General features: G+C 46.6%; 1 protein-coding gene across 1 annotated transcript in view; it reads left to right on the top strand.

Moving 5' to 3' along the window:
- The window catches only part of kif26ba (kinesin family member 26Ba), a 63,629-nt gene that overhangs the window by 20,855 nt on the left and 30,085 nt on the right, over positions 1 to 12,689 (top strand). The window contains exons 4-5 of the mRNA XM_076050089.1: positions 5,688 to 5,869; positions 11,868 to 12,087. Coding sequence (XP_075906204.1) covers positions 5,688 to 5,869; positions 11,868 to 12,087 — 402 coding nt within the window. The remainder of the gene's footprint in view (positions 1 to 5,687; positions 5,870 to 11,867; positions 12,088 to 12,689) is intronic.

Raw genomic sequence — 12,689 nt, 5'->3', positions numbered from 1 at the left:
ATGGTGGGAAGGAGAATGTGCCTTAGGTGTCTGTGGTCTCTGGCAGGAGACACTTCAGGGAACATCCAGAGGTGTGTGTGTGTGTGTGTGTGTGCGCGTGCGTGCGTGTGCATGTGCGCATTGCTGCTCAAGCAAGCGCCTTAACGTGCGTATGAATGTGTTGTACAGATGTAATAATTCATACAGTGATAATTAAGACTCTGGGGAGTCTATGTCACACACCCCCAGCACCCCTTCCCTCCATCCCTCCATCCCTCCATCGCTTCTCACATTCAGCCTCTTTATTTTTTCCCACTCATTCATTCTCTCCTCTCAGTCCTCGCCCCCCTCCTGCCCCCCTCCCCCCACTGCCTATTATTTCTTCTTCTGTCCTTCTCGCACTCGGCCTGCTTCATATCGCTTCCCTCGTCTCTCCCCAAATCTCTCCATTTTTTGCTCACGACAACAGGCAGGAAGGGAGTGAACGGTGTTCACAGTTCCAGTCGCTGTTATTATTCAGTGGCCTTTGTTTTAGTGCTTAGGAATAAATTAGACATATAAAATGCTCTCAGAGGCTGTTGTGACAACAACACGTTTTCAAATGACAAGGCGGACGTCATTTTTTTGTTCATGAGGTAAATAAGAAATTAGATTAAGATTTTTGTTTAATGCTTTTTAACTATATTTTTAGGTTTTCTTTTGGTCAACATCACTGCATTATACTGAAGCATCTGCTTATGTCAATGTACAGAAGCACCAGGAGATTATTACAATACAGTAAAACCAAAAGAAAACACATGCAGACAGACAGAAAATCACAAAATAACAAAGTACTTCATTAATATTTCACAATGTGTGCGACATATCAAAAAAAAATTATTGAGGGCCAGGAATCTCCACTAATGAGTGTCTCTTCAAGTGGCTGAACAACAAGTGCTGCTCGTCTGATTATATCGAGCCTGTGCAGCACAACTGTTAATTGTTGAAGATTTTTGTTCTTATCTTCAGTTTGCCAGATTGTCACTTTTTTCAATCTTTTTTTATGAAACACGTTGTTCGCTTGTGCAAATTCATTCTCATTTAAGTCTGCATCCTATCCGTGCATCATAACTGTGATGGCTGGTGGAAAACATTAGTGACTGTAACTGCTTACACTCACAACGTTACATGATTTAGTGGGAGAAGAGGGGCGAAAAGGAGACGGATAATAAATCATTCTCACTGAGACTCACCCCAGAGAGGCAGGGGGAGAAGGGGGAGGAGCTAAACAGAGCGAGACCGTGAAAAGTCGCGAGCAGAAAATCTAGGAGACATTAGGCACAAAGCCATCTGATAGATGTAGCCAAGGACGGTACATTGGAGATGAAATGCATGAGTTAAAAGTATAATAAGATAATAAGGGGTGTGTTATTATGTATCAGACCTTTTTGAAACAAGAGCGTTAAAATAATTGCTCTCCACGTTCTGTCAGACTCGCACAGAGCCACTGATACATCATTTCCAATGTTCAGTTATTAGTCACTTAGAATTCTTATTATCTCTAAAACAAAATGGTGAAAACACAGCAAGAACATTTACAGCAACGTCAGCACAACCAAGCGGGAGAACAGAGAAGGAGAACATAGAGGTGGACAGAGCAGACACAATGTGTCTGCCGTCTGTACAGCTGACATTAAAATGTGCTGGGTCAGCGATGTAAAAGCAGACAAGCCTCAGTTCTAAAATTTATTATTTCCTTTCGGTCACACATCAAGTCCAGGAGAAATAAAAAAAAAAACTGCTGACCCAGTCAAAGCAAGGAAGACAGATCGAAACAGATAGTGTGTGAATCTCCCAGGTGGCCTGGTTGAAGGCCAAGCACATCAACAGAGAGAGTTTTAGAAACTTACAAAAGTGCAATTTAAAAAGTAAGCACGTCCACAAAAGTTTAAAGTAGTTTTGAAGCGGTGACACACAGAATGAACATCTCTCCCCTCTCACTCTCTCCATTGTCTCTCCGCCCTCCTTCTGCCCTTCAAGCAACTAATTGCAAACAGGTTTAGAGAGAGCTCTGCGCGTGTGTGTCTCTTGCCTTCCCCACAAAAGTTGGATTAGTGATGCTAATATATGTCTGTTCCTGCTCGTTGTTCCTAAGTGTTGCCAGAGGATTTCAAAGTAGCAGCCTGAAGGTCGCTCTGCTGACCTGAAGATTTTCTCCTCACACAACTTTGAGTGGGGAAAGTAAAAATAGGAGAAAGCAAAAAGCTCCGACCCCGTCTATCTGCAGCAGCTTTTCAGGCGGCAGATCAATGCTTGCAAGCAGAAGATTTCTTAGAGTTATCTGGCTGGTGTCCTCGTGAGTTAGTGCACATGCTCTGTTGCAGCGAGGAGCTTGCTTGGAGAGCAGTGACCTCTGGGGTGAGGATATGTGTTGCTGTGATGCTGATGCATCATTGCATAAAATAACATCCCCGCGCTGCTAACAGCCCAGGGGCACGACCATGTTTGTTCCGCCGCGTGTATGGGACTTCTGATTGTCAAGCATCATCTGATTATCTGATTATCTGACTATAACCACTGCATGAAATAGCATTTCCTTCTGTCGTTATTATCTCCTTTAGCCGTTTGCCTTTGTCATGTCATCCAGGCTACAGGAGGCAGCCTCGAGGCTGGCTCTAATTTGATTATACAATAAGCGACAATATGCTGTATGCTCATACGGAACATCTGATATTTCATTACAGCCTCCTGTGCCTCGCTGAACCCTCTGTGTGGTTGTGGGCCCTTTTCCCTCCTATCTGTAAACCTTGCAAAGTAGTTGAATTGCAACAATTTCAATCTTGAAATCACGCCCACTTATCTTGCAAAGCTCCAACAGAAAGTGATTTGAGTGAGTTTTAGGATTCCATTACAAGAGCTCATGTCCCCCCCTCCCCCCCTGAAGTCAGTGTTTGAAGCTCCCCTTGAAAACCACAGAGGAAGACAAAGCGGGAATGGAGGAAGCGACCGAAGCGTACCTGCTGCTGAACAGATTTGCAACAGCAGCAGTTTTATCATGACTTAAAGTCATTTTCATATTGAAAGAAGAGCAACGCACGGCAGTGCAGGCTGGAAGAGACGTCTTGACTTTACTCCAGAGTGGCTTTGTGAAGAGTTCAATACTGTGGTGCAGCAGGAACGGGAAGCCTGGAGCTCAAGCTCCCAGATTCTGCTGCCAGTAAGAAACGTGACTTTTCCAAAAGGGCTTTTGTCTACAAAGCTAGACAAGCAGGTTGTTCGTTCCCCAGTCACTCTTTCTTGTCACGACAAGGGCAAAGACTCTTCCTCTCCACCCATTCTGCTGCAGTAAGCATTTAGATTGTTTTACAGATTGTGTCCGTCCCCCTGATAAAAGCCGGCAGGTCCACACGCACACTTAAATACACACCCTTCTCACTTCACTCACACAGAGAGCCTGAGAGGCCTGCAGCCTGTCTTTTGGAAAGGAAGGCCAAATAAATGTAAAGAGAGACAGATGATGAAGGCAGATGCAGGGGAAATGGCATTTATCTCACAATGAAGATGAATGGCCTTTTTTTAAGAGCAGAGGTAGGTGGCTGCGTGGCTGAGGGATGTGAAAAAGGGACGGTGAGGATGACAAAGTAAGTGTTGTTTTATCTGATTCTCGTCGGGAAACCTGATAACACATTTATCCAAGGTTCTGCACTGACAGGCGCAGGTGTTCCGCGCAAACGTGACACAGATTCCACGTTCCTCGACGATTCCCTGCATCAACAAGCCTGCATCTACCCTGGAAGCAGTCACATCTTTCTCCTGCGCTCTCCCCCGCCCCCTCCAATGACCTCATATCCCCAAAGGGATCATTAAAGTTTCATCCGCGGTCGTTTAAATCCAGTTTTACGGTGAAATGTAAAGACATCATCTCAGCCTTTTGTGCGTTGCAGCAAAATCCGAGTGGCACCAGCACGACAATGGCAGCGTAAAAAGGAAAAAAAAAAAAGCAAGAGCGCGGTTGATTTTAATTGCGACACAATGCATGAGCAAGGTAGCCGTGCAGGAATGTGAACAAATAAAAATTATCACACTGTCCATCAGCGTGCGCGCTCTGTGTTGCGGCTCACATGCATGCCTAATTTGAGGGCGCACAATAGCCGGTTTAATGAGATGCATGAGCAAAGAAGAGGCACAATTACCCTTGGCAACACCAGAGCACAACTTTGAAGGATCTCTCGACAGCACGGGACAGTGGTGCGTTTTATTGCGCTCGTTAGATGACAAGGGTGGGCTGCAGCAAGGTGAAAGATGGGGTCTTTAGTCTCTCCGGCCCCTGCAGGTGTGAACTGCTGACTGACCCGTATTCGATCAGCTTCACGCTCGCCTTGCAGCTCTCCGAGGAGACATTTCTCTCACGACGTGCGAGTAGTTTTCCCTCCTTCCATTTATCAGGGTAAATGAGTATCCAATGGAGAGGATGCAGGTATTCCGCGCAGCCTCGCTCTGCTTGTTGGCAATAATGCAAGCGCATGGAAGCCAGCAAAGTGCGAGGAAATGGTGAGGCAGGCCGGCATATAAACTATAGAGGCGTCTCATTTACAACACGTAATTCATCAAGGCAGTTGGCTCGGACCTCGGGAGCCCTCGGCAGTAAATATACACACTGCCGAGCTGATTTACACACACGGTGGTGAGCGCGCACACACAGGTGCACCGTGCAGATAGTTGAGCGCACAAGGGCGATGTTCACACTTGCAGATTTACTCTTACGGAGGCCATTCGGTTCCTCCGTTGGAGCGTGGGCTAATAATTTAGGCGGCCGCTCTTTTGTCTTGACTGCTGGCAGCACATAAAGAACGATGATCAATAATCCATATCTGTTTCACAAATGGCTCGGCTACAGATGCATGCACATGTGAGGACTTGCACATGCCGACGTGTGCACGATCAGGCGATCAGAGCGAATGCTGTCGCCTGAGTCTGTGAGTTTTTCAAGCATTTTCTATTTCTAGCATGAGAAAAAAATAAAAAGAAGACGTCCAGAAACAGGTTTTTTTTGACCCAGCAGACATATATTCATACATATAACCAGCAGCGGAGGGATTCAGTGGCCCATTTACTTCACCACATACGATGTGCGGTTTAACTGGCCGGGGACTTTTTCAGTCCCATACCTTCTTTATTCATCTTTTCTCTTTAATTCTGCACCATCACCTGCACCTGAGTAATAAAAGGGAAATGGCAGAGAGCTACATAAAGCTGTTTTATACATGAGGACCATAAATTTGATTTGGGGAAAAAAGAAAGGACGAAGTAATTTTCATTTCTTTACCAGTTCGGAGACCCTTCTTCACCCCTTCCATCCAATAAAGGACCTTGGGCCTTGAAGGATGATCCAATAATAATGGAATATGTGAATAGCTTACAAGGGCAGAGCAAAGGGACGGCGGAATGAAACTGAAGAGGTTGGAAGTAATAATAGAAATGAGTCAAAAGTGACATAAGAGGAGAGAGGAGGAGAGCGAAACATATCAGGGGTCTCTCATCTGAAGGTGGAGAGGACAAGGACAGGGATGTACTGTGGTGTTGTGTAGTGTGTGTGTGTGTCTGTCATGAAAGACGTGTGACAAATGTCACATGAAAAACACAGATTTTCCTCCTGTTTGTGCTTCCCTTCCCTCACCTGAGCTGTCTGAGGCGTTTCAACCCCCCCCCCCCTCTCCGTCTCTCCTCAGATCTCCCCCATGGTGGCCGAGGCCTCCAGGGAAGCTCCGGCGGAGGCGTCGCCGAGCCGCCACCACACACACTCGCCCTCACATGCAAACTCGGCGTCGCACACCAACTCGCCCTCTCACGCTCCTGCCGTCACCGCGTCGGCAACGACCACCACGTCCGCGGCCGCCTCCTTCTTCGCCAGGTGAGATGCGATCACAGCACAGCCGTAGTGAATCTGGATTCATTGTCTCTGTTGAGTTTTCATTTAATGTGGCTGCTTTCTTTATTTTTCATTTCATTCATTTGGGCTGCCACACTGCCCATGCAGTGCGATGCAAAGAGCATGCTTTGCAGCCTTACTGCTGATTGGTTGGCACCTGTGACGCTCCCTATGGGAACGAGAAAACACATCAAATCCATTGCAAACCCTTTGAGGAAAGGCAAAAATGTAACCCGGGAACATCACATGTCGCTCTGTCTACATGCAGCTGTTGCCGTTTCAGCCAAAACCATGTTGAGTCACTTCTAGTGTGGCCCTGTGGTTTTTTCGATACTGGTGGTCATGAGGGCGAAACAACACCCAGCAAGTAGTTGCCCCTCCCCCACCCCGCTAATTTTATTTATGATATGAAAACAAAGGCTCTCCACAATTTCACCAGAAAATTCTTTACAATCATCTTTGTGCATTTGGACCCTAACCCCAAAAACTACACAACTGTGGACGTACCTGGATTTGAGGAAGCCACAAGATATCATTGGCCATAGCTGAAGTTGGCCATTTATTTTAATTCATATTTACATACTGACCTCCACAATGTCCCCTGTAATTGTCTGTGATAAATACACTGTGTGAGGTTTCAAGGTGAGCATGTAGTCGAAGAATCTATTATTATCATGCTTCCCTATTCAGTGAAATAAACCCAGTCATCAGTTGTCAGACTGCCGTCTAGCTGAATTCAGGGAAATGCAGAGTGACATGACATAAATAAGAAACGGGCAAATTGTTCACGGCTTGGAACTTGGCAGGATCAGAATGAAAGAGTGAATTATTCATTCAACACAAGATTGCAAGTGTCTGAGGTATCGCTGCAGTCTGGTATCCAATAAGCCGCTTTAAATCTTTGATTCATTTGAAACATTTAGATTGACTGCAATGTTTTGCTTTTTCCTCTTCCTCTACCATGCACATGTGCACATATGCACACAAACGCCCACACACACACACACACACACACACACACACACACACACACACACACACACACACACACACACCATTTCCGCCTCCTGTTCCTGGTGTGTGCGTTTGTCTCGGACTCTGCTGCAGATGACAAAATGCATGAGAGTCTGTGTTTGATTTATGACTGGCATGTTTGCCGCGTTGCAGCCAAAGTGTTGGTCTGTCTGTCAAGGCACCAGGGACGACTGGTGAATGATGTGAAAATGGACACCAACATGTGCATGAACTCCTTTTTTCTTTTCCTACATGTCTCCTTGAACTGTCCGGTACCAAGGCCGTGTCTCTCTCTCTCTGTCTCTCTCACACACACACACACACGCACACACACACACACACACACACACACACACACACACACACACACACACACTCACGCACACAGGCACATCTGGGTGACATTCCAAACATACAGCCACCTGACTTTGAGCAAATTTATGAGCATTAACATTCTAAGTGAAAGAACATAGTTGGTTTAATGGTGCAGATGTCACTGCCTGTGGATATGTGTGTCAACGTGTGCATGTTTGTTTGCGTATGTGTGTGTGTGTGTGTGTGTGTGTGTGTGTGTGTGTGTGCGTATGTGTGTGTATGTTAATTTAATTGCCAAGAAAAACGTAGTATACTCTGTCACCTTTAATTCTTGAGTGTGGAACCTGTGTGTGTGTGTGTGTGTGTGTGTGTGCGTATTGTGTGTTTATTGTCGATGTAAGCAGCCGTGCAGTGCTGCCAAATCCCTGGGCTGCCTTGGTCTTTACTCTCAGATGTGGGCTGCATGCAGACATTCCCATTATCCACACACAGGTGCCTTTTACTGTCTGCACACCACCAAATCCCCGTGTCCGGCACATTTCCCCCTCACCTTTCTCCACACACACAACAGTGTCTGTCGTCTGTCTGCCGCCCCTCTTCAGGCCACATCATCCCTTTCTTCTCTCCCTTTTCATCTCCTTCTCCTTCCGCTCTTGTTTCTTCCTCTTTTCATTTCCTCTGTCTCTGCGGAATGTGTCCACACTGACCTTTCCGTTACCTCTCCTAATGTGCATGAGAGGAATATCTTTCATTAGTAGCGATTTGTCTGCGAATGCGTCACACTTGTGCGCGCGCGCTCAGTCTTCCCTCTGCTGCAGTGGCCCTCGGGAGACCGTGAGCTTAGAGGATAGAGACATGCTGTACATGCCTAGGTGTGTGTGTGTGTGTGTGTGTGTGTGTGTGTGTGGCCACTAAGAGGGGGGTTTCTATCAGTGCAGGAATTTTTTCCCTGCCGCACCAAGAATTGGATCTCTGGGGATTTTGCTGTGTGTGTGTGTGTGTGTGTGTGTGTGTGTGTGTGTGTGTGTGTGTTGGTGTGGGTGTTGGAATGCATGCAGAGTAAAGGAGCAGGTCTCAGGTGAGCCTGTGAATTGAGAAGGCGTTGTTATTTTGGATGGAGTATGGCAATGAGACCAGCTGCCTCTTATTTGGCTTCTGCTTGCAAGGTCTTCCAAATGGTTGAACATTACACTCATTTGCCATTTTCCATCAATAAAACATCACACTATATTGGAAACGGCCATGTTCTGCAGCTGTTTACAGCGGCGACAAATAAAAGAATGGCGGCGCAAACTGTAAATAAATGAACACTGTACATTTCCGGTGTTATTGACGACTCATAACACTTTACAGCCGCCCGCCCATGTGGGCACTGCCAGCGGCATGAATACACCTGCTCATCTGGAGTCATAACCATTTTTATTAGCTCTCACACACATCGCCATTGGGAACCATGAAGGAAGGACACTGTGACTTTCCAGACTGCTGAAGCAGAGGAATCAAACCACCAACCTTCCAGTCTGTCTACATTGTGTGCTACAGTACAGACAGACCTGATCTATGGGAGATTTAAGTCAGCAGAAGAAGCAGCCTGAAAATGTCATTATTTCTGGTTCCTCCAGTCGATCCTTCCAAGAAACCATCAATCTAGAGTCCAAGATTGTTCACAAAGGAGTGGGCACATCAAAACCCACTGAAAAACAGACAAAGCTGCCCACTACATTTGCACTACATTTGCAGTAGAGCACCTCTCAACGTTACAGTACCTGCTCTTTACCTCAGTGACTCTGAGGTCAGTCGCTTTGCTTTGTTAGAATTTGTGCAGTTCCTCTCTCTCTAACCCTAACCCATGTACAACAAACTGGAACGATAAAATAAAACAACTAAAAAAAAATTATCCTTGTGGAACCTAGGTTAAAACGAGTGAGTTAAAAATACTAAATGGCATACTGACAAATTCAGGATCCCCCATGGGTTCCTCTAAGCTGCCCTACTATGCCAAGGTGGTGGTGGACTGGGCTTTGTCCAACATATGGAATGATTTTCTATTTATATCGTCCTCTGGTAATTTCTGTCGCCAGTCCCTGCCATCGCTGCTTTTCATCTCCTGACTTCCATGTGAATCTTGTGCGCCATCAGAATCCTGATACTGCAAATGAGCTCCTTTGCAGGTGCACATGCATGTCAGTGACAGGGTGAGTAAAAATCAGCCTTGAGTCCAGGTCTTCCCGACCCCAGCAACACACTCAAAGGGAAATACCATCACTCTGCGTCTCGGCCCATATCTGCTTCCACTGACAACCCGTTAAATAGAATGTAATTAGCTAGTGGGCCGACAACCCAGTCAGGAGACACCAGTCATAAATCAACCGCGTGCGCTTCTGCACGTTCCAGGTGAGTATTTGTGCCAGCGTGTCACGTCAAAGTGTTTGCGGTCGCGTGGCGGCTGGGCTGCTCGCGACCTGCACTGCTGCATAACAAGAGGGAGACACATGAAGGGGCAGGGAGGGAGAGGAGAAGCATGGAGTGATGCAGAGATCAATACGTGTAAGGAAGCCTGGATGGATGGTGCATGAGCAAAAAGGGGAGGGGAAGGAGGTGGAAGGGATTGAGCAGCAACGGATGGAAGGATGAAAATAATGAGATAGAATGGGAGCAGAATAGAGGGAAAAGAGAATCATATCTTGAGTGGGTTTTTAAAATGAAAGGGATAGATGGGAAGTGAGGGGTGGAGGCAAGAGGGTAAGTGACCGAGGGAAATGGGCGTGGGGTGCGGGGTGGGTGGGAGTTAAAGGATCCAGGTGACAGATGAAGTGCTGACGGAGAGACAGATGGAGGAGATGGATGGAAAAGCAGTGCCCTTGAGTTTAGGGGGAGATGGGAATAGATCCAGCCAGGGGGCCAAATCCCAGCCCACTTGTCTATAAACACCACCAATTAGATGGGCCGCGCACTGCCACGGTTGAACGCTGACATAGATTAGAGTGGTCTGAATGAGTAAACACAATGAGGGTCTAATGGCGCACATGCGCGCTCATATGAAGAGGCGGCCGTGACATTGATGCGGCCGATGGCTTTGCGATACACAGAAAAGCCCAAAAGAGGCTAATTCATTTTGCGCTGGAGGTGCATGACGGAATTATTAATCTATCGAGCCTCGTCTCACCCGCGCAGACCCCGGCAACAGTCGCTGCAGTTGTTTGCTCTCCTGTTGTTTTTCGTTTTACAAAGTGTGCTTTTCAATCCAACCGCATCTTTAATTTTCCCCCCCGCCGGTGGAGAAAAAAAAAAACACGTCTCCGCCCACGCCGGTGCCTTCGCCGCACAGCTCCTTGTGGGAAAACGGTTCTGGTAATAATCTGCTGCACACACGGGTCTCAGCGCTACCTGTAGCTGCTTCCTCAAGCCTCTTAATTGCATTTGACGGCCTTTGCTGCAGCGTGAGTTGCGAGCGGGGGCTGCCGCGCGGTGCAACCCTAATTAGTGGGCTCGCAGCTTTTGTTTCGCGCTGCACGCGTGACACACACGCAAACAGGAATGAGCCCGCTGGTCTCCCAGGAGGGAGGATGGAGGGGGAGACAAACGGTGACTCGCTTCGTCGTTCTCCGGGTCACTAAGTCCACATCTCTCATCTCCCCCCTTTCCTCCCCTCTATATTTCCCCACCGCCGCCACTCTTGCTGACTCTCCCTCTCGCTCCCATTCCTCCAAACCGCTGCAGTTAATTGAAAGCCAATGATGTGAGAATATGGCTCTTTGACACAGACGGTGTCGGGGCCCAAGGATCTTCTTCCCATCTCCTTTTGTAAACCCTAGAAATATATGTGAGGTTGTATTAAAGCAGACAAAAGGAATGCCTGGCAGAGATATTATTGCCTTACTTTATTTCATTACATTCTTTGAGTCGAGCCGTCTGCGAATCTGTCCTGTTCGAGCTGTAGTGATGGCAATAATGTCTTATGTGTGTAAATATTTTGTTATCACTGTACGGCATGAGAATGCTCACCTGCAGTGCAGCCATTAGCATTATATTGGTGCCTTTTGTCAAAAGGGATGCTAATGTGCAATAATTACACAGCTTGATTAATTGTTTTATGCTTAACTGCTTAGTCTAATGCGCAGGTTCATTTCCCCAGTGTGAATAAAAGTCACACAGTAAATATATGCACAAAACACTCCCAGTTTGCACCTGCTCAAGGTGAGCATGAAAATTCCTCAATTTGAAAATAAAATTGCAGAAGGGCTCTCGTTGGTGATGGAGGCAAAATAAAAGCAAGTAAGAATACTTTGAAGAATATTTTGAAGAAACACGCTGGTTTAAGTGTTGCAAGACTTTTTCATTCGTGTCTACATAAAAAAAAGTTAGCTTATGGGTATGATAATAGGTACAGATAGAAAATAGTGTGTGTGTGTGTGTGTGTGTGTGTGTGTGTGTGTGTGTGTGTGTGTGTGTGTGTGTGTGTGTGTGTTGACTGGTTTGTAATCCTGCAAGGAGCTCTACTGTGGAAAACTAGAAGGACGTAATTACAGACTCGTGTTCTAGTACATACAGTGCTTTGTATTTGCAACACGCAAGTAGAGTCTAATATTTTCTATTTATGAATGGATGAATGAGCCTCACCACTAACTAACTGGTCTCTCTTTTTCTCCAGAGCTGCACAAAAGTTGAATCTTGCCTCCAAGAAGAAGAAGCAGAAGGCCGCCGCCGCTGCCGCCGTGCCAGTGCCAGTGACATCGTCGGCAGCAGCGTCATGTGACCCCTCTCTCTTCCCCACCAACTTCAGCACCGCCCTCTTACTGGCCCCTCCCCCAGCCCCGCCCTGCCTTCTCCGTGCAGCGAACAAAATCAAAGACACCCCTGGGCTTGGGAAGGTAAAAGACACATATTTTCTCTTAGATTACATCAAGTCAATTTGACCCCAGCAGAGAATATTCTTAAATTTTACTGATCACTATTTTGAAATCATGGTTTTAGTGCCTCTCATATAACTTTGATTGTTTTCAGTAGTTCTGTTTTCAGAACTGAATTGTTTGCTACTTTTTATGAAACTGGTAAATAATGTCACATGACAATATAATAGACTTCATCTAATAATGACCAGCAGTAATCATGACCTTGGCCAGTTTATCTAAACATATGACCCCCCTGGACATGAGTGTGTGTGTGTGTGTTGTGTGTGTGTGTGTGTGTGTGTGTGTGTTAGAAGGGGAGAGAGAGGGAGAGAAGGAGCGATAGAGATACCCTGCTGTACAGGAATGCAGCCTAATGGTTACCACGGCAACACATCTTTGGCTGACAAAAGTCATCTGTCATGTGAAATGTGTGTGTTGCGGGCGCAGCGTGCGTGTGCATGTGTGTGTGAGTGTGCGGGTGGCAGGGGGGTGTCGCCTCTCTCAAGCATGTGCACTATTGATTGTCCATGTAATGAGTTTTTAGTGCCCCCTCCTCCACACTTTGAGAGGCTCACTGAGTC

This window comes from Nelusetta ayraudi, unplaced genomic scaffold (genome assembly GCF_046127955.1).
Source record: "Nelusetta ayraudi isolate G7.1 ecotype Tasmania unplaced genomic scaffold, CSIRO-AGI_Nayr_v1 ptg000005l, whole genome shotgun sequence".
In the NCBI taxonomy this organism is placed as follows: domain Eukaryota; kingdom Metazoa; phylum Chordata; class Actinopteri; order Tetraodontiformes; family Monacanthidae; genus Nelusetta; species Nelusetta ayraudi.
This window is presented reverse-complemented; position numbering and strand designations above follow the sequence as displayed.